Source organism: Ambystoma mexicanum, chromosome 4q, assembly GCF_040938575.1.
Source record: "Ambystoma mexicanum isolate Mex_15411 chromosome 4q, UKY_AmexF1_1, whole genome shotgun sequence".
Classification (NCBI taxonomy): domain Eukaryota; kingdom Metazoa; phylum Chordata; class Amphibia; order Caudata; family Ambystomatidae; genus Ambystoma; species Ambystoma mexicanum.
The window spans coordinates 1140911836-1140935017 of NC_090928.1; the positions used below are offsets into that span (position 1 = coordinate 1140911836).

At 46.6% G+C, this 23182-nt stretch overlaps 1 protein-coding gene across 3 annotated transcripts in view; it reads right to left on the reverse strand.

The window, feature by feature from the left end:
• BABAM2 (BRISC and BRCA1 A complex member 2) overlaps nt 1–23182 on the reverse strand; it is a 1270030-nt gene that overhangs the window by 991459 nt on the left and 255389 nt on the right. For all 3 annotated transcript variants that reach the window (XM_069608726.1, XM_069608725.1, XM_069608724.1), the window contains exon 5: nt 2951–3145. In XM_069608726.1, coding sequence (XP_069464827.1) covers nt 2951–3145 — 195 coding nt within the window. The remainder of the gene's footprint in view (nt 1–2950; nt 3146–23182) is intronic.

Here is a 23182-nt window from a genome sequence, read left to right on the forward strand (position 1 = left end):
AACAGAAGGTTCCTTCTTCAGAATTGTTCCCTTCTCTGGTTGCCTGGATAGTGTCCAAAAGAATGTTCTCTTGTAATGAAAATGCCAGGGGGATGCCTCCCATCCCTGGCTTGCGGGTTTCACACAGCCCTTATTCAAGGTTTGCATCCAGGAGAAGGACTCCCTTCTCCTGGTGTAGCTCTATACAGTTTGCAATGAAGCAGGGTGAAGGACTCCCTTGCCCTGGCGTCTCCAGCACAACTCCCAGTTCTGGACCAGGAGAATGCCTCTCTTCTCCTGATATTGCTTGGCACAGTACACAACAAGAACAGGGGGAACGACTCCCTTCCCCCGGCATCTTTAACACAACTCCTGGTTTGGTACCAGGAGAATGACGCCCTTCCCCTGGTATTCTTCGGCACAGGTCTTTCGCACTGCTTTCAGATTGATGTACACTTTGTCACTCTGGTTTTTTGTTAGAAAAGTCCCAAATCTGGTTGGAGTCCCAGACTCTGCTCTGGTGGTCAGTGGTTCTCTCCTTCCCACTCTGTTGAGGAAAATGTCCTCTAATTTATATGCTTTCGGGTTCCAGAACATTCTCTGGTTATACCAGGTAGCGGGCTTCCCACTACTGAGGCAAGAGAGAGCTTTGTGAACCTGCCTACCTTCTACGCTTGTATCCCATCCGGGTCTCCCGTACCTCCCATTACCATGTGTGGGATTGTGGTGCATTACTGGGACTGCGGGTCTCATCTCCGACTCTGCTGGTTCACTGCCGTGGCTCTATCAGCTGCACGGTACTTTTTTCCATCGGTTCTGCTCGCTTGCTTGGTCTGCTGCCCGGGTTCGCTCCTGTAGAACCTGTGGAGGACTCCCATGACACTTCACTAGCATCACTGGTTCGCCTCCACACTTTGTGCCATACACAGCAGGGTTTGACACGGCCGCTCTTGACACGGCTGGGCTTGACACATTTGATAGTCCTTTGTTCCTTTAGTACAGATTGCATCCAGTTCCTCCCATGCAAATTGTAAAAGTCCTTTGACTCTGTTAACAACTGACTCCTTATGCCTCCTCTGGGCCACCCCGTACCAGTTCAAGCACAGTCAATGACCTTCATGTCTCCTGTGTTCTTCTTCGTCCTAGTACTTTTTGCTTTAGGATTATCTCAGGTATGGATAAATTACCTCGGTTGACATTAAGTAAAGTGGTTGTGGACAGTGGGAAGGGCTAGGAAATGTTGGAGAGTGACATTCAATGGGATGTACCCCAGGTGATCATCCATGCCCTCAAAGGGGTAGTCCCTCCCCATGAAGTCCTTCTGCATTAAACAACTCCTAGGCTGGCAATTTGGTAGCAGCCGCACCTCACTACACTCATGGAAAAGGGGCCACGCGCCCCCTTGTGGAGAAGTGATGACACCTTGTGAATCGGCACAACACCTACACTGACCCCAGAAGATTATGATGCCCATCTCGAAAATGGCATTCCGGTGTTTTTCCTGTAAAACACAATTTCATCCAGGTTTCTACATTAGCCCTTAGAAGAGTACACCAGCAATCGCAACAAAGACATGGAGGTATTGCACTGGATAAATTACACTTTATTATGCTGGTTTCTACGTTGCTCGCAGAACATTATGATGCAAGTTTCAACAAATGTCCGAGTGCTGCCACAACAGAAAACATTACCATGCTGGTGTTTATGTGCATCCCACCCCCATCCAAAATGTGTGTTGTCAGTCTCAAAGCGCTGTCAGTGTGACACAAATACAAAACACTATCATGCCAGCATGATAATGTGTATTTCCTGAGCTACACTTGAATTCCATTTTCCTTAAATTGGCCTCACAATTAGCTCTGTTGTTGACTTTAGAACCAGAAGGCATAGGTAATAATCCCAAATAATGATATCCGTGTGCAGAAACGTGTAGGTACGTGCAATTTAATGTGCAATATGATGTCTAGCACTATGCCAACTACTACTAGTTCCATGTGCATCCCTATTTATGTGATCTAGACCAAACAAGACCATGTATCAAATACTCTTCCAAGCCCGCCCATGTTTCAAATGCTTCTGCTCCAATAAATGTTCTTCGCATGGTCCTCCGAATGCCCCTTAAAAATGGGCCTGTGCCAAAGAAAATAAATGTATTTGCAAAGTAAATGTTTTTCTTGGTCATGCTAGTTTTTCCTTGTCGCTGCAGCGAGCTACACTTCTGTAGGTTTTCACTCAATCTGCTGCTATTAATGTATCTTTGTCACATTCACTTGTGCTGCAGTGGCTTTTACAATGTTACTATTTTACAGTGTATATTTTATATTTCATATTAAAGCACCTCTCACCCTCAGGAGTCCAATATTAAGTAATAATGGGCTCATCCATTTCTTTGTCGGTCAAATGTGGTTGTTCAACCTACAGGCTGCATGAGCTTGCGCTGCACTGATCCGCCGGGAGACCTGGAGCTGCAGAATGCAGCCAGTGGGCAGTCAGACACAGGTGAAGTGGAACTAAACGAATCAGAGCCGGATGCCACATCCAACACAATTGACACCCATAGCACTTCTTCGGGGCAACAGTAACACTATTGCGGTACTGATGGAATACTCTGGTATGAAAAGGGTTAGCTAGCTGAATTAGTCTTTGTTCATTAAATATTACTTTTGTTCTGGATGTGGTGCATGCCTCAAATATTTTCAATGACTGTTTTTTTAACATGGCCATGTTGCAGGATATTTTTTATAAGACAGCAACAGGGAGCAGCTTTGGTGCATAGATGCCTCCAAACCAACAGCACTCCGGTTGTGAACCGCAGTTGGGCCTATCTCAGAATGTTCAGAGGGAAATATGTCTGCTGACCCACCCTTTGTGACTAAGGATAACATGTAGCATATTACCGAATCTCCAGCCTAGGAAATTGTGGTTGGGGATATTCACACCCAATACGAAGACCCATCTTTGAGCAGCTTACCCAGTTGTTCTTTTTGCCTGCATAGACTTCCATATTCTCCCCATACTGAGGTTCCTCGACTAGCGTTTGGTATTCAAACATGAGACGGGAGCTCTCGCGCAGTCGGCTGCATTGGTACTGATGGTACTGCTGAACCAACTCTTTCACCACCAGTAAGAGGCATTCTGGGTCCTCTGGATTCCAGGAAGCTAAATTCTGAAAAGTACAAGCAAAACATATGATAGTCATGCACGTTTCGGGAGGTGCAACATTAACTTTTATTGCATGTCTTCTCACATTCATTTTACTTCAGAAATAAATCATGATCAACAAATGAATACATCGTAAATAGTAAGATATTAGAGGGGAAGTACATGCATCTGCTATTTTACACGGGAAAATCAACAATCTATGCACTGTTTTCATTTTGAAGATAGGACCTGGCCTAGGATCCAATTCCCCAAAAATATCAGAAACGCCCATTTTGAAGAGACCGGTAACTCTCGGGCATTTAAATTGCCACGAGCTGGGAGCTATTTAGCTCCTGGTTCTAACTAAGGGGAGCCTGGTTAGCTTGAAGCCAACACCTGCAAGATGCTACTCTAGTCCCCCCAGGAAAGTGGTGCCTTTCAAGCAGAGCTGTGTTATGTTAACTGTGTAGGTTTAGGAATATGTGTAAAAAAGATTGAATGACACACAAGGGAAATTTAAAGGATACTGGATAATATATAATGGACAACATCTTAATGTTTGCCTATTGCACGCAAGTTAGATTTGCTGTGCACTATGTACTAGCTCATGGTTCCCCAGTTAAAGCTCCTGCCTAAAAGGTGATGCCTGATACCTTTTGCTCCTCATCAACAAATCCTAATTTCGAGCCCTGCTCTGTGCCACATTAATGGGGGTGTGATTAATAGATGTGAGAGGAGAAGCAGCGGATATGTCTGCTGTTGACTAAGAAGAAATACTGTATGTAAACACCAAGGGAAGTTGCAGACACAAGAAATGCAGCCTGTGTTCAATGGGAATTGATGCAGGGTGACTGGGATCTATGACTGATGTTAGCAACTACTAGTGATCACTGCAGCAGAGAATGAATAGGCCAGTCACGATAATTGATTAGTTCTGATGGTAAATATTCCCCAATGGAGACAATTACAGTAAGACTATGGAAAAGGAGGGTATGTGTGAGTATTCAATCCAAGTCAATAGAACATGCATAGTAACATATCTGTTTATTGCAGTAAACAATATGTAGCAGGCATATGGCAACATCTGGATTCACATATGTTCCTGCATACTGTGAAGGCATCATGAAGTAAGACGCAGACAACAGATTCAAAGTTTAAAAAAATGCTTTTATTAACTTAAATGTCAGGATGGTCTAAGACCTAACTTGCCCTATGCTAAGGTGGGATTTCCCTACCTAAAGAAACCAAGGATAGTCTGAGTCAGAAAGTTCAACTTAAAAGTCAGTGTGTCCAAACCCTACACTTGTCCTCACAACTAAAGCTAAACAATGTGTAGGGATGTCAACCACAAAGTAGGTAGTGTTCCAGAATAAAGTTCCGAGCTTCTTGCAGCTCTTGGCTTACTTTCCAGATCCCCTTCCCCAAGTTCAAAGCAGTTCCACAAGGTCTCGGGGTTCCCTTCCCCATGACGACAACACCGTTCCAAAAGGGCCCAGAGGTTACCTTCCCAAAAGCAACAACAAGTTCAAAAGGTCTTAGGTTTCCCTTCCCCAAGATATCAGCTTGTCCAGCTTGCCAATTCACTCTCAGTTTGAGTCTCTAAATACTCAAAACTGGTTCCAGGTGAACTTAACACACCTTCCGATTCCTTAATAGTTTACTCAGATTGCTCTCTTCTGTCTACTCTTCAGCAAACTCTTTCATAAGGAAAGATTCATTGTCTGTATGTTTTTCTTGCTTTCACAGACCGGGTATCCTCGGTCTAGGTGCAGTTGACGGACCACACTGTCCACCCATAACCGGTCACGCAACCGATAACCCTAGGCGTTCTGGCCCACACAGGTTTCTCTGTCACTGCACCTGCGTTCTGGTTCACATTTACTTGGGTTTCTCCTTGCGAGTCTCTTGGCCTTGCCACTATGGGATTATTTTTTTCTTTTTGATTGAATTGAATCACGATTTTTACAAACATTACTTATTTCCCAAATTCACTGTTCTTTTTATCACCATAGATTGATCTTAATGGCTTAAGACCAAAAATAAATGTGTTTAATTTCTTCTTCATTTTTCATAGATCCTAATCCTTGTTGGTGTTCTCGTTTTAGCCTAGTTTATTGTGAAGCTTGCATCCCTTCACACAGAACATTTTTATTTAGAAATGAGACCACAGCCATCACTGTTGTTGTCCTATCTCCATTCATCAAAACGGACCACCAGTCTTCTGCACTATATGATGGACACTTCGAAAAAAGTGCTGTCCCAAAAAGAGTTCTCCGACCTTTGACATCCCTTCACAGTCCAGCAGCAGCTGTTTCAAGGTCTCCGCTTTAATAGGTTCCTTACAATGTCAGCAATAGTTTTTTCCCATTTTGCCAAAATCTCATTGGTGGGGAGAAGGTTTAGTCGTATCCTTAGAAATCTTTCCCAATAGGGTCGGCTTGGAAACTTTATCAAGTAGGTTGCAGGTAGATTTAATTTTCTGCAGACTGTCGGAAGATCTGTCGTTAGTTGGTAAGACAAAGCAACTTCCAAAGTGCAAATGCAGTCATGCTCGCCCAGTATCTTTTTGACTCTTGTTTGGTTTGAGAGCAGATCTCCTTCCGAACAATCAATTTCCATCAGTTTCGATCTATTTTTTCCGCCCAACTATTTAGGAGTTTACTTGTACCCCCTTTTAGCTCTTCGTTGATAATTTGGCCATTTTGGTGAGATGATTTTTCTGAAAAGTGCTGAGCTGTTCCATTCGATCACAGCTTGTAATGACAGAAAACCCAATTCTCTTCGTATTATGGGAATAGGGGTCGAATTGGGCAAGCCCAACACTCTCTCCAAAATAGGCCCTCAGGTTTTGGCCATCATTTTGTTGGTATCTCAGGCAAAGCCTCTGCTCCATAGGTCACAGAAAGAACAACCTTCGCCTTGTAAAAATTTAGGACCAGTGTCATTGAGAAACAAAAATATTTTCTATCCATGACACTGGCCTCGATGGCCATGGCCTTTGTTTTTCTCCGAAGAAGACCTGCATTGAAACCTCCACTGAGCTGTTCGGCATCACTCCTAAATATTTAAACTGTTTAACCTGTTCAATCTTGGAGGAGTCCAAAAACCATTGCAGATTCTCTGTGAGATTTTCTGTGCTAGTCTCTTAGCTTTGCCACAATGTGTTCTTTCATACAATTCATTCTGTGGTGCTCACTTTTCTTCACCACATTACTTCATGCTTTTCACTTTATTCCATAAGATTCACTCGTTGTCTTTCGGTAGTTATTACATGTGCTTCACACATGCTTGCATTCCATTAGTTGGTTTATAAAGGCTTTCCTTTAGTTCGGTATTCAATAATGCTCTAGTCACATTCTTTCTTTCACTTATATTTCAACTTGCTCGTAGAGTTCAATACAAACCCTCACTTTGGGTTCACTTTTGATTACACATCTATTTTTGTTCATCCGGCAGTAACATTTGCCCTTTAGTAGCCCCAGGAGCGCCCCGATGCGAGTGTTCCCTCCGATTCACTCACCGGGCCTTGGCGGCTTCTCCAGGCGTCTCCTCTCCTCATTCTCTGCTCCACGCACACATCTCTCTAGCGTTGCGAGCCACGCTCGCATTTCGGACATCTCTCTGTAGGTTGCCGGTAGCTCTGCTCGCGGATGCTGCCAGTACCTTGCAGCACTGAGGTGCCTTCCGTGCCCCACAGCTCTGGCTGTGGGCACTCGACCAAGGAGGGTCTAACAGCTTTAACCCTCACACAGCATGCTTGGGCTCTGGCGTTGCAGTCTCTCCATGATAATTGCCGGCATCCTGGCCTTCAGAAAGGACCCTCCTCGACAGCCTCCTTCCTGACAGGATTTCTCTCCTTGCAGGCCTGCACCTTCGGCCCAGCTTCTCTCCTGCTGGTCTCCCCTCCTGACTGTCGGCTCCACCTTTTATGCACCTGTGACCTCTTACAGGTTTCAGGTGCAAGCCTTTAAGTCAGTTTGCCTGACCATAATTACTGGTGTTCTCTGGACACGCCTGACCCTCACAACAGTCGTCAGGACTCTGCCTCGTCTCAGTACCAGAGTGGTGTAATTGCATGGAAGTGTGTACCACTCCTAGTCGCCTCTTCCTCGTTCCTGTACTAGAGTAGTATGACTGAGGGTCCATGTATCGCCTGAAGACATCCTCTCTCCAATCCCCAAGGACCCCCCACCCAGGTGATCCTCCCTCACATCACCACTCCCCGGGGACTCGATCCAAAAGGGATCCCTGGCCACCCAAGAAGAGGATCCAAGGGAAGTAGGTGCCCACAGGTTTCTCACAATACCTATAACATGTATGTGAAAAGGGAACAGGGGCATTTGGTCAGAAATATCAGAATTGAGTATGCACCAGGGGGGCACATGCACTCTGTTTAGTTAATTTTACTGGTTCCTCAAAATCAACAAATTGTTAGGTTTGTATTGTCTTAAGTCCATAACATGAAAAATATTGTATACTTGTACAGTTCATGCACATGCATTATGAACCATGGATGACTATCACCTTCTTGCATCATGTCCACTGGAATGTCTTTGGCAAGGGAATTATGTGGTCCACTGTTCGCGGTGTAGTTTTGGGAGATCAATTCATCTCTTTCAGGATCCAAGGGACAAAGGTGGAGCTTATCGAGAACGGGAGTACTCTAGGTTGGAAGATCCAACACAGATGGAAATTGGGTGGAAATACAGGAAGCAGAGCAAGCGGGAAAGGGCCCTTTTAGGTTCTGGTAAAGTATTCTAGGGAACCAGTTACCAGTCCAAGATGGGCCCAGGAATCCAGGATTAGACACTTGGAGAGAAGGCACTAGCCTCACTAAGTATGCAAGTCATTAGTGGATTACTTGGCAACATCTTTCAGTGGATCTCTTCTGCAGTTCTGTTCCAGCCGTCAAAGCTACTCTCACCAGTCGTTATTGAGACAAGTTTTGGCAGCCTTAACTGCCCCCAGTCAGGTCAGAGGCTTTCTCAGTTTTGATCTCTGCTCCTTGCTTTTGCCATCCTCTAGCTTCCTCATGATTCCCTGTTCATTCCTCTCTTGTGGCGCTCATCCATGCCTATCTTGCTGAACCATCTCTGAGGTTTTCACTGCGCTGAACTCATTGCCTCCTCCCTTATGGCATTTGTTATCGCATACGTTTCCAAACCACCTCCACTCATCTTCCCCATGCTAACCTTGTTCCACCTCACTGTTGTGCCAGATAAGCAAAGCACGCTAATCGATCTGTACATTCTTTCTCATTAGCTGGTTTGTCTGCTCACCCACTGTTGGACAATATTTATCCCTCTCAATTTCTTCTACAAGGAAGAGGCAGTTTTCCCCTGGACTATCAGGGTTTGTCTCTGACATTGAATAGAACTACAGTGGACTGGGAGGGGCAGGTGGATGTTAGCGGAGCACCATGACTTTAAGCTCTCTACTCAAGTTCATTGATAGTTACTTTATTATTGGGCATTACTGTTATATGTTGGCTTCTAATGTGTGTCCTTCTGTCCTTGTCAGGAAGTGTATGCCCTATTGCTCAGTTCACACAGACCCAACGTGCTACAATCCTCGACACCCCATGGGGATACACCACCAAGTCGTGAGGCAGTAGCTTAAAAGGTGGGGCGGTAACAAGGCCCCCAAGAGACAGCTGCCCAATGGCTACAAGTCTGGAGGGAAAAAAGAAAACAGTGCCATTATAGCAATTAAGTTATTTCTCTATCCCCTTCCCAAGCACTCTACACACCACTGAGAAACTTGAACTATTTGCGGATACTGAGGTTCCAGATGGAGGAGGGTGTTACAATAGATGGACGTGGGCTGGCAATCAGAAATGTTTTCATTGCTATTACTGAAACCTGGATCTCTCCCTCCGACACTGCTATCATAACTGTTCTTCAGGACTCAAACGTTCCTTCGGCACTCTCTTAGTATGACAGGAAAAGGTGGTGGTATGGGGGTGTGAGATGTTAAGGCAGGAAGAACATAGGGGCCTGACTATTTTCTTCCCACTTTGACATTTCACACCTTCCATGCCACATTCCCTCCCACCTCTTTTGAATGTACACTCAGCTATTGATCTTTTTTACTCTACTCACTCCATTTCTACCTATCGCCCCTCCTGGCCCCACTGGATCATTCTTCCATGAACTTGGACAGCTCCTTGATTCTCTCTCCCGTCACATCACCTCGTCCTCTTAGGTAAATCCTTTCTCCCAACACGCCTTCAATCTTTTGTCAATTAACACGCTGTCCATTCTATTCATAACCCACTCACTCTGCTGGCAACTCTCGTGATCTCCTGGTCATCTACAACTCAATCTCAGCAACTAACACTACTGTCATGCTATCTCTTTCAGACCACTCCATTCTATCAACACAAATTATCTTTCCTCACGCTAACCTTTCCTCCCCACATACCACTCCCATCTCTAAGAGGAAATGCAAACCCTCTGCTATTCAGTCCCTTCCTCTCTGACCTTCAACTCTCACTCTCCTCCTTCTCACCAGATCCTTCCACCACTAACCCTACTTTCTCCACCTTCCAGTCCCTACTTCACAACTCCATCTCTTCTCACTTCCCACTCTTAACTTTCACCCCTACATCTGTGCAGCCTCAACCTTGGGTCTCCCCATTCATATACGATCTCTGCAATGATATGCAACAAACCCTTTGCTGAGGGAGGCTCTTCCACTCTCATGAGGACCTGCAACTATACCTGCTTACCCTGGACTCTCTCAAGTCTTCTATCTCACACTTCAGTCATACCAACACAGAGGATGTCATTGATGAACGCCTCCTGAGCCCCATCAGACCCTCTTGTGCCACAGCGTGTTTAACCTATTGCTGCTCTAGGGCCTCTCACATCGCTAATCTCTTCAACCTGTCCTTTGACTCCACCTGGTTTCCCTCTACTTTCAAAAAAGCCATGGTCATCTCTCTCCTGAAAAAGCAAGGTTCTGATCCACACCTGCCGGCTAACATTCGACCTATGTCACTTTTTCCACACTACTCTAATGTGTTGAAATTAGTTGTATTCAACGGCCTTCCTAACTTTCTTGAAAAGCACAACCTTTGTGACCCCTCTAAGCTGCTTTCCGCTTATGCCACTCCACAGAAACTGCTCTTATGAATGTATCCAACTTTATTGCCTCTGCTAAACATTCCACCCCATCCTCTATCCTAATCCTCCTCGACTTACCTGCTGCCTTTGATGGCCTTTATCAGTCAGATCTACTCAATACTGTCTCTATGCTTGGGATTCATGCTCAAGCACTTGCATGGATCGAGTCCCACCTGGTACCTTGCCAATTCTCGGTTTCCTGAAACAACACTTCTCAACTCACTCCTCTTACTGTTGGCGATCCACAAGGCTCTGTCTTGGGTCACATCCTGTTCACACTGTAAACTCCAGCTTTCAGGGCACATAGTTAAAAAGCAGGTTCCAGGCTCTTTAAGATTTCTTCAGGCAAGTTTATTTCCAAGTTCTTAGTTACATATCCACATGAAGACAAAGGACATAAGCTGTGACAACACCGGCTCCCATCACCCAGGGCCAGCCAGCTGTAACCGCCTCTACACAGAACACTCACTCAGAATATTCCATTATCCACACATAAACATTCCACATGACATCTCAAGCTACCTCACCTCAGACAGGCACAATACAACACATATCTCCTCCTTTGTGATCTCCTAGCAAGTCTTTTCATCCCTTACTCCTTTCTAGAACGCTCCACTGACCCATCTACCAAAATCTCTGACTGTCTTTCTGCAATTAAATACTGGACGGCCTCACACTCACATGTTGAACTTCTCCGAGACAGAGGTGCTTTTATTTCCTGCCAAATAAGCTCTCTCTTCTCCTGCCCTGCCTATCCAGTTCCCACCTGACTCTCTTCCTTAATCCTCTTCAGCTAGAAACCTTGGTGTCATCTACAACCCTTCACACACATTCTCTACCTTCAACTCTAAAATTGCAATGGTGGCTCGCCTCCAACTCCTAAATATCAGGAAACTCCGGGACCTCCTTCCCTTCAAAACAGTCAAACAGATGTTTAGTGAATACAAGAGTGATTAGGACATCCTAATCACTCTGGTCTTCACTAAACTGTACTACTGTGCCAGTATCCTCTTTGGTCTTCCAAACTATGAATTCTGTCCCCTTGACAAGATTATTGACTTTGCTACCAAGACTCTAGTTGAACTCCCTCGCTTCATCCCTATTGCCTCCTATCGCCAGCAGGCTGACTGTCTAACTTTGCAAAACAGGGCCAAATTCAGATTTCACCCCTAGTCCGTCCGTCCATCCATCCATCCATCCATCCATCCATCCATCCATCCATCCATCCATTCATCCATCCATCCAGGGTAAGGCACTTCAAATCTATCCTCTCTTATCAACCCCTACAAAACATCTTGCAGGCTTCTTTCTGCCTCAACCTCCCTTGTGGCACCTCGTCCACCCTATGCTTCCTCTTGCTGCCGCTCTTTCACTCTTCTTGATCCACTTACTTGGACCTCCCTCCCCTCTGCAATTCGAAACACAGTCCACATTGATGCATTCGAAAGCAAATTGAAAGCCCACTTCTGAGCTCTCTGTAGAACTCCTTGTTCCCCACAGATGACCATGACCTCAGGTGATGTTCCAGTAACTTCTTTATTTAGTTCCAGTACATTATGATGGTCATTTAATGTCAGATACATCTGGGTTCAGGGCAACATACACCTGCATCCTCCCAGGGAGGATTACATCTCCCAACTGCCTCACATAGAACCCCAGTCACACAAACATTCTAACCCTTAACACTCCATTGTCAATCAATACACTGACCAAAGGTTCCATTAGGATGCAGGATAATACCAAATCCCTACATATCTCCCTTCCTTAGGGACATAAAAACACAAGTAGATAACTTAAACATAATGGCTAATAACAACACGCACACAAACAACCCCACGTTCAATGCACTTGCCTCATCACTCCTAACTGAGAACATTCTGCTAGTCTCATTACATATTCCAAAATAGTCCACACAGCCGTGGGACACAATTACAATCAATGCCCCTTCCTCTTTCTACCAAGTGAGGAAAAGGCACCCAACTGCTCAAACATCCTTACTAAAACTTTTACAAATAGAGGCACCCATACCTCTCTTCCTAAACTTCATCGTCCCACAAAAGAACACACACACACATCTCCCTCACACCCAACAATGCAAACCGGTATGTACCTAAATACACACCACCTCCAACTAGATGGAGTATCCCAGATACCCGGGTAACTACTTCACTTCTTGTGACACCATTACCCCTAAATTGCCCATGTTGAAAGTATTCCTAAATACAATACAGCTCCTATTAGGGAAACCACACTTCATTCACACCAGCATCATACCAACATCAATGACTCTACTATAGTCTTTGCTGTATCATCATGAAACTCTGAATGGTTTCTAAACCAAACAACCAAACAAAAAACTTTGTTTGACACTTAGCACTCTAAACTTTAGCATTAAATAAGGGATTAATACATCTGCGTTACAAAAGTCCCACCTGTGGAAATAAAACATTAGTCCACATAACTATACTTCAGATTCCACATACCAAACTCTAGCAATGTTGTCAATGCAACCTATATTTCATTAAATGTCCATCTGTGGAAGGAAAAGCGTGTTAGTTAAACATGACCGTACCACAATTTTTTGCCTTTGCATCATAACATTACCAAGTATTTGTTGACAGAGGTAACAGAGGCCACGACTTTTACACACCCCCCGTGCACACCTATCAAACATGCTAACTACCACTTGCAAGATACCTCCCATACCAATGTACCTACAACATAAATACCAAATAGCATTTCAGAAAACACTATTACTACGCATATCTCAATCTCTTCCTACTAATATGCAACTTTAACCTACTTAATAAAACCTCACATTTGGATCACTTAATCCCTTGGTTGACTAATTACAAACACCCTTGAGACCTAAATCCAATCTAAAAAACTATAAACTTTGTTCTCTGCTCTTAAGTTTCAACAACTTCCATGAAGAACCCCTATTACAGGACAACCTATCCCACAAGAAACTACACCTGACAACATACAGGTTCACACTCTCATGCACTCAAGCTGTCCAAATGCCATTCAGGCCTCACATGACAACAGATTCTGAATCAATAACTAATTATAACTACTTAACCAATTCAATGAAGGCAAGACCAAATTGCTTTGTTTACTTATGCTCGTGAAAGCATCATCTCTTAACTTAAAAGTACCTCTGTTATTCATTCCGGCAATTAAGATCATTCACAACTTAAGCTTTTATTTTTAAAAAAAATTCCAACGGGCGGAAATGCAGCCGCCCGCAACAGAAATGGATTTACCAATCCATCTGCCACACTTCCTTTTGTAAATATCACCTCCCGAAGCGTTCCTTTCCTGGTATGTTCATAATGCTGCTTTTCATTGCTGCCAGCCGCCTGCTATAAAAATTGTACTCCCTTTGCCTCCTACCGCATCTCTCAGTTCTTAAGTAGGCTCCAAGCCCCTCAGGAACTACTGACAACATGCCCTCAAAGTTCCTCATCACCTCATATGAGTGATAGCTCCTCAGGAACCTCCTTAGCGCTGCTGCAAATGGGCCCTTGCCCCTCCAGGCACTACACATGTTGTCTTGGGCAATATTCTTTCATCTCTGCACATGGGCTCTAAGCCCCTAAGGTGCAGCCACGGGCTACAAGTCTCTTATGTGCAGGTATGGGCTCCAAGCCCCCTCAAACGCTGGAATGGCCCCCCAGGACCCTCCTCTGCTCCAGGCGCTTTTCACATTCGCCACCAATCTTCTATTTAACATATAGGCGCAGCTTAGGTTCCCAACCTCTTCTATTGCTGCTGCCCCAACTCCAGGCCTCAAGCTGTACAACATCACTCCTCATTGTTTCTTTTCCCGGCGCAGCTTAGGCTCCAAGCCTCTCCTGTTGCTACTGCCTTGGGCTTATAGTCCTCAGTTGCACAGCATGCCTCCTCATTGCTTAATTTCCAGGCGCAGCTTAGGCTCCAAGCCTCTCCTGTTGCTACTGCCTTGGGCTATATCCCTCAGCTGCCCAGCATGGCTTCCTCATAATTTCCAGGCGTAACTAGACCCCAGGCCTCTTCAAATTGCTACTGCCATGGGCACAAAGCCCTCCATGCTGCAGCTAGTGGTCCCAGACCCCTTAAGCAATCAGTCTCTGGGCCCTCAGCCCCTCCTCAGTCTCTTGCTTTCCTCTTTCCCTGACCTGTCCTTCTAGTGACAGGCCAGCTGGCCCCTGGCTCTGGCGCAGCCCCTTACTTTCTGCCCCTGAGCTCCATGCGCTGGGCCCTTCTCGCCTACAGTTTTAAGCGCTCGCCCTACCTGGGAGGTCTTCTTCTTGGGTTGGGGGGAGGTGTATGTGCCATCTTCAATGCTGTCCCCCCAGCACAGCCAGCATCCTCGTCGCCAATGTAGGACTCCTTGTTCCCCACAGATGACCATGACCTCAGGTGAAGTTCCAGTAACTTCTTTATTTAGTTCCAGTACATTATGATGGTCATATAATGTCAGGTATATCTGGGTTCAGGGCAACATACACCTGCATCCTCCCAGGGAGGCTTACATCTCCCAACTGACTCACATAGAACCCCAGTCACACATAAACATTCTAACCCTTAACACTCCATTGTCAATCAATACACTGACCAAAGGTTCCATTAGGATGCAGGATAATACCAAATCCCTACACTCTCCTCTTGATTCACCTCTCCAGCCTTACTACCTGCACCTTCCCTCACCACTAAGGGGTCTCGTCACTCTTTTCCCACCACACTTGAACTTAATAGTTTGAGGTCACAGCTTACGTTTGTCCCCTCTATTGTTCCCAGTATCTGTCCAATGTACCCCTTCTCAAACCCGGTCATCCTGCCACAAACTCTACCCACTATAAGAGGCTCTATGCCTCCAGTGTAGCTGCTAGACTACCTTTTGTATGTGCCTTTGTGGCCAAAAGAGCCTGTTTTCTTGCATATACGGATGCAAATAAATATTTTGGAGAAAGGGAGTAGTAGTGTAGAGTAGGGATGTGGAGGAGAAACAGAGTAGAGGCAAGATCAGGTGGACAAAACATTTGAGGGACATCAGGAAGGTAGGGAGACTGAGAGGAAACTAGTGAGAGTAGAGAGGGAGATGTGGGGGTTACCAGTCATTTGGTCGAAAACCAAATGGTCGAATGACCATTTGATCGATGTAAAATGGTCGGAAACAAAAGGTCGCATTTCTTTTTATTTTTTTATTGTGGGGGGTTTCCCCCCCAACCCCTTTTTTCTTTATTAAAAAATATTTTTAAGCAACCAAACTAAAAAAAAAATATAAATAAATAAATAAATTCGACCTTTTTTTCCAGACCATTTTGATTCGATCAAATGGTCATTCGACCATTTATTTTCGACCAAATGACCGGACACCAGATGTGGGAGTGTATGTGATCAAGCAGCTTGAATCAAACTAGAATAAGTGTAAGGTGCTACCCAGATTCAACTAATCATTGGATACGGTAGGGACAGTTAGGAGGTCCCTGAGGGAGCCCTACACAGAAAAAGTTGAGTGGCCTTTTGGTCCTTCGCCCCAGGGTAAGGCAAAACCTAGACAGTAGGGGGTCAACATTCAGTATCTACTAACCCGAGGCCAGGGACACCTGGGTTACAGTGTAGGTTTAAAACAAGGCGAGAGAGAGGCAACTCTAGGGCCCACAAGAAGAAAAATAAAAAACCTCTACGCCTTGGAGTAATTATTGTGCTACCCATGACAGTATGCATTAAGCATTACTCCAGTGGGTGGGAGTTTGGGAAAAAACCATTATCCTATATTTGGTGCAGTGCTAGTATCCTTTCCCTTGCTTTTCATGGAGGCGGCAGCTTCATGCGATTCTGTCTCCCATGTGCTGGAAATTGTAACGGAGACAGGAGTTCTCCAGGAAGTGGGGCTCACTCTATATTTTCTTTAACTGTACGAGTGACGACTGGTCTTCCTGCTGCCTCTCTGGAAATCAAATGGCGGTCGATGTGTGTTCCCCAGGACTGTGCCTTTAGGGTGAAAAACACTGCAGACTTCACCATTTTCTTCCCGATTCAAAATATGTATGAGCATTTTGTAAGTCTGATTTGGGCTTTCCACTGTTGAGAACAAGGGATAATGGGAGATGTAGTCCCTTTCCTGATGGTTTGTTACCATAGGTTGGGTCCCTGGTCCAGGGACATACTTTCCAGCCTTCTTCCTGGTTTAGGTAACCTTGCTTGGTCTTCTTTATAGTCCTTGGCCTCCCGGGTCTAAAGTCTCGCTCCCTGGATCCAGTCCAGGTTTTGTTTCTGTTCAAGAGGGTTAATTATGGGACATGTCGTTTTTTCTGGTTTGTTTATCCCAAAGGGATTGATCTGTGACGGGGGATATGCTTTTACTGCAGACAGTTGCTGTTGTGGACCCGTGGACACCATACCCTGGTCGATGTTGCAAAGTCAATGTGGTCACTTTGCCACAATGATTTCACTTCGGGAAGATGCCAAAATGTCAACCCACGTTAGGGACTGGTGTTGCTCTTTTTTTAGAGGACGGCCCTCAAACTAGGCCCATTTTCCTTCTCCTGATAATAAGGTAAGATGTGGAGATCCCCAGGGCTCTCCCATTTCCACTCTTCTTTTTAAAATGTATGTAGAACCATTGTTCGATATTTTTCAGAGGTTTGGAATGCGATACCACTGAAATGCAAAAGATAGGAAAGTTTTTATCAGAACTCACACCGCAGGTTGTTATGTTACTAACTTAGTGGATTGTTTTGGGGGGGGAAGTTCAATACTATATATTCGATCATTTTCTCCACCTTAATCCCAGCAAAATATAAATCTCTTTTGCCATAAAAATAAAAGTATGATCTTTTCTAATATGTGTCCTACATCTCTAAAGTAACAAAAAAACTAGGATTTTATTTTCAGCATGATCTTGATATGCCAACTCAAACTAATAATCTTATAAACGTATCATTATTTAAATCTATGTTTGCTTACAAGAATCTCTTTTCATAATGATAGTGCGTCCTTACCCATGGCCATTGGTGTCCTTTACAATTTTAGACTAGATTGCTGCAACCTTTTATATTTGAGAATTCCTGAACATCAACCTGCCCGTTTTACAAAAAGTCCAGAACCAGTCTGTCTGGTTGATTTTTAGCCCACAGAAAGGAATCGGTCACCCTGTTGGCGGCAATAGTTGCCCTCTCGTCCAGTAAGAATTCGTGTCATTTTAAAAATTGTATGTTACGTGCGTACACAGTCTTGCACAGACAAACCTAGAAAATTACCTTTTCTGCCCTTGCACCTGAATTGGGTAATCCCCTTCCCCCGTTTCCATTCAAAACATGGCTTTTTAACAAGGCTTTACCTTTGGTTTTCTACTTGTCGGGTGTGTCACTGTACTGACCTTTTCAAATGAACCCGAATGAGAGGCTTAAAGTCTACAGGGACTGTCCCTGTGTTGAGTGAGGTACAGGGTTTTAAGGAACTTAAACAGACTGTTGTCAGAAGGAGAGACGCATGTTGTAGAAGAGATTAGAGAGGCGATAGGGGAGGCTGAGATATGACTCAAAGCAAGTGCAGTTTTTAGCATAGTATGCAAGATGCCGAGAGGGTTGTTGTGGAAGATAATGAGGTTGTGAGCTCTTCAAGGATGAAAATAGTTTATTTTGTTTATTAGGTGCGGATACAATTCTCCTTGGATAATAGTCCTCCTTCGCTTTCAGGGATGCTTTCTTATAGTGGAAGATGGAAGTAGGTAGCCCGCATTATCAATGGTGGAATATTTACGGCTCCAAATTCTGTCAAAGGATTTTGTGTTCTATTTTTCAAAGGTCAGTGCAGGGGTGAACCAATTTTGTTTGCGAGAAAAAATTATCAAAGTGAAAGTGGAATCCAGGACTAAGGGGACCATGCTGAAAAACGGAGGTCCTGATGTGAACTGAATTATCTTCCCTTAAAGGGGCATTTGACCAGAACTACCTCGCGTGTACAGCGGCCAATAGGAAAAGTTACCCATTTCTATGCACCACAAAGGATTGTAAAGAGGAGCATCCTTCTGTCCCGTACAGAGGCGTGGACAGGGTAGGACCTGAGCGGGCAAGGCCCACCCACAATCTGTAAATGCCACTTAGCATGCAGCACTGTGTGGGCATTTACAGATGTCAATTTGAGGTTGACCAGCAGGATTGCTCTCCAGCACTGATGCTCTGCACATGCCAGGAACCAGGGCGCTTTCCTTCCCTCCTGGTTCCTGTCTGCATGAAGCGTGCAACAGTCAAAGGCCCACTAAGCAGCTGAGAAGGCGGCATCAAATCTGGAGGGAAACAGGTAAGGGGAAGAACAAGTTACTTTCTTACCTGGTAATGTTCTTTCGATGGGATGGTCCGACGACGTATTCCATATCTATGACAGGTAATGTCCACCGCTGTGCTGCTTCGGAAAATCTTTGGCGTCTGCGTCCTGCGTCGATGACGTAGATGTGCCGTCCCCGAGGACCTCCTCTGACGGCCGACGTCACCCGATGTGATAAGTAGGACGCACGACGCCCATAGCCTCAGTTATAGTTTTTTCCTAGAACGTGTGCCACCAGTTATCTGCCAGTCAGACACACAAGGCCTTGCGGAATGCAAGCTGCAATCACAAAAGAAATTCTGCAGCGGGGAAGGCAGGGAGGGAGCAATATGGAATACGTCGTCAGACCATCCCATCGAAAGAACGTTACCAGGTAAGAAAGTAACTTGTTCTTCGAGGGGATTGTGTCCTCCGACGTATTCCATATCTATGACAGACTCCCAAAGCAGTACCAAGCAAGGAGGTGGGAAAGAATTTAGAATACAAATTTAGCATGCCCAATCAAATTGCGGAATAGAGAACTGCCTTGCCAAAGGCCAGATCTTGCCCTCTGATGGAATCGAGGGAATAGTGACGTACAAAAGTATGTAATGAAGCCCACGTGGCTGCATCACAGATGTGACGAATAAGAACTCCCCTCTGCAGGGAAGTAGACGCAGCCACTCCCCTGGTAGAATGGGCCTGCAAGCCAGCCGGAGGGTCCTTACCCGCCAAGCAGTAACACTCGGAGATAGCTTAAATAATCCAACGAGACAAAGTCTGTTTCGTCACAGCTTGTCCCAAACGCTTTCCAGGGTAAAAAGTTGATCGTCCACTCTGACCCGGGACATGCGCGAAATATAAAAGCTCAACGCTCTCCTAGGATCAAGCCTATGGAGCCTCTCCTCTTCCTTACCAGGACGTGGAGGAGGATAGAACGCCGGAAGAACAACCTTCTGGCTCAAATGAAATTTCGAAACCACCTTCGGAAGAAAAGAAGGACGAACTCTAAGGACAACCCTGTCCTTATGAAACACAGTGAAGGGTGTCTTAACTGAAAGTGCCGGTAACTCACTCACTCTGCGAGCGGAAGTAACCGCAACCAAAAACACAGTTTTCAGAGTTAACAGCCTTAAAGGGCAAGAATGTAAAGGCTCAAACGGAGCACCCATAAGAAACTTAAGAACAAGGTTCAAATCCCAACCTGGCACCAAAAAAGGTGACAGAGGGAACACATTAGTGAGCCCCTTCAAAAACTGCGAAATTAAAGGAATTTTAAAATAGGAACACTCTTCAGACGAGCGCTTAAATATGGACAGCGCCGCCAAGTAACCTTTAATGGTCCCCACTTGCAAGCCCCTGTGGGCCAAAGAAAGCAAAAAAGACAGAACCATGGGAATGTCACATTCAAAAGGATCCACATTCTGAACTCTGCACCAGTCGCAGAACTTTCTCCAACGGCAACGGTACAGAGACTTAGTTGCCGGCCACCTGGCCGAGAGCAACACCTCCATCACGTCTTCAGGGAGGTCCCAATCCTTATACCTCAACCTTTCAGAAGCCAAGCTTGAAGGTTGAGGGATCCGACCTCTGGGTGGAGAACCTGACCCCCCTCCCGTGAGAGCAGATCGTCTCGTAGGGAAGACGACATGGAGGGCAGATGGACAATTCTAGAAGGTCCAGGTACCACGTCCTCCGGGCCCACGCCGGAGCAATGAGTATCATCCGGGAACCGAACCTCTGTAACCTCCGCAGCACTTGCGGGATGACTAGGACTGGAGGAAACGCGTACAGCAGTAGGAATGACCACTCCACCACAAACGCGTCTCCTAAGGCTCCTTTTGGAGGAAATTCCCGCGAGCAAAACCTTTCACTTCCGGTTGACACTGGAGGCGAAGAGATCCACTTGAGGGGTCCCCCAAAGGGCGAATATCTCCAGGAGAATCTCTTGAGCCAGCTCCCACTCGTGAGAGATCGCGCTCTGCCTGCTCAGAGCGTCCGCCGTTTGTTGTCGTCTCCGGCCAGATAAACAGCCGAGATCGAAAAAACTGCACAGCGGAAGTGACCCTGCCCCCCCCCCCCTTTTTGTTGAGGTAGTGCATGGCCACCGTGTTGTCCATTAGAATCAGGACACTCTTTCCGCGCACAGTCGGCAGAAAAGTCTTCATGGTTAGCCTGACTGCCCTCAGCTCCAACAGATTGATATGAAGTCTGGACTCCGACAGAGACCAACGACCGCTGACTGTCAACTCGTTGGCATGAGCTCCCCATCCCGTGAGGGATGTGTCCGTCACGATCGTCACCTCCGACCAGGGCAGCCAAAATGGGGCCCCCCTTCATCAGATTGCCCTCGACGGCCCACCACAGAAGGTCCCGGGCTACCGAGGACGGCACCTGAACAGGGTCCGACAGCCTGCCGGAGGACTGAGACCACTGGAGCTTGAGTGCCCACTGCAAATATCTCATCCGCAGACGAGCCTCCGGCACCAGAAGAATGCAGGATGCCATGAGGCCGAGCAGTCTCAAGAACTTGGACGCTGGGAGATTCTGGGCAAACTGAAACTTGTGCACCATCTGCTGAATGTGAAGAGCCCTCATCTGAGGAGGAAAACACTGCCCCAGGGACGTGTCGAGCACTGCTCCGATGTACTGGAGCCGCTGCGTTGGTGTCAAATGGGACTTCTTTAAATTGAGGGAGAAGCCCAGCCTATGAAGGGAGTGGCAGGTGACGGACAGATGATCCAGGACTTGCTCGGGAGAGCTCCCCCTGATCAACCAATCGTCCAGGTAGGGGTAGACGTGAATCCCCCCTTGCCTGATCCCACCACCACCATGAGCTTGGTGAAAACCCTCGGGGCGGAGGTCAATCCGAACGGCAGGACCCGAAACTGAAAGTGCGAGTCGCCAACCGCGAACCTCAGGTACTTCTTGTGCTTGGGATGGATCGGCACATGGAAGTAAGCATCCTTGAGGTCGAGAGACACCAACCAGTCCTGAAGTTGAAGGGCCTGGAGGACTTGAGAAAGAGTCACCATCTTGAACTTGTCCTTCCTGAGGAGTTTGTTCAAACCGCGCAAGTCCATGATGGGTCTCAATCCCCCGTCTTTCTTTGAAATAAAAAAATAAGGGGAATACCATCCCTTGTTCCTCTCCGCTACAGGCACCAGTTTTATGGCGCATTTCTCCAGCAGGGCTTGAATTTCCTGCGCAAGGAGTGGATCCGGACTCTTTAAAGAGAGGCTCCCTGGTGGATTGTCGCGAGGCCTCTGCCGAAAAGGAAGACAGTAGCCGTGGGTTATGATCTCCAGAACCCACACATCCGAAGTAATGGCTTGCCACTCTACAAGATGCTGCGCCAGCCTTCCCCCAACCGGCGAACCATGGGACCTGGCCTCATGACTGAGTGGTAGCGGCTGCGGCGTTGCCGAGGGCAAAGAGGCAACTGCCTGAGCGGCCTTGGCACCTCGAGTACCTTTATTTCCACCTCTGGCACCCTTACGATGGCCTCTTTGACTGCTAGCTCCCCTCGCTTTACTGAAGGACGAGTAATAGCGAAAGGAACCTCCCCTCCATTGCTGTCCCCTATGACGAAAAGGCGGAGGTTGGCGAACTGAAGCGCCCAATGACTTCGCTGCAGCTTTGGAGGTCTTGCTGCCAAAAAGGTGTTCACCGTCAAAGGGCATGTTGAGGACCCGGGACTGCACATCAGGAGCGAACCCAGACTTCCGCAACCACGCAAACCTGCGCATTACGGTGCTCGCCGCCATGGACCGGCTGACACAATCCGCCAAGTCCAAACCCGACTGAACGGCCTCACACATGGCATCCTTGCCATCCTGAACCATAGCAAGGAAACCATCCCGTTCGTCCCCTTCGGGAATATGATCAGCCGCCAATGCAACACAGTTCCACAGAGTGTGTGTGAAACGAGACAAGGCACATATGGAGTTGGTCGCCTGAAGCGCCATACCCCCCGAAGAAAACACTTTCTTCGCCCAGCTGTCAAAACGTTTGTCGTCCCTATCCAGAGGGATGGTAGGATATGACGCCTGCTTTTCCGGGGCCGTAGCCGCCTGCACCACCAAACTCTCCGGAGTGGGGTGCCTAGACAAGTAGCAGGGGTCACTACTGGCTGGACGGTATTTTCGCGACAAAGACTTGCCCACTGCTGGGAGACTCTCCGGAGCAGTCCAAGCCGCCGCCACCCTTCTCTGCAGAGCCATATGAAAAGGCAAAACCGGGTCAGTGGGTGGACCGAGATCAAGGATGTACGTGAGATCATCCTGAAAGAACTCCCCTGGGGGAGCTGACCAACCCAAGTACTCGGTAACCCGAGACATAAGGCGCCGATATGAAGAATCGGCATGAGTGCCAGGCTCCGGCCTACAAAACTCCACCTCCGGAGAGGTGTCCAGTCCACTGGCATCATGCAGCGACTGCCGCAGGTCATCAAACTGGCTATGGCCCGAGATGAGGTCATTGGGAACCGTAACCGGAACCAAGCCGCCATCAGAGCCTTCATCACCCTCAGAAATGTACTCCAGGCGGGGAGAGGAAGATCTTTGGGGACCAAAGCAGTGTCTGACCTTAGCCAGAGCCTTTCTAGGGGCAAACCCCGTGCCACGGGGCCCCTCCGACACTGC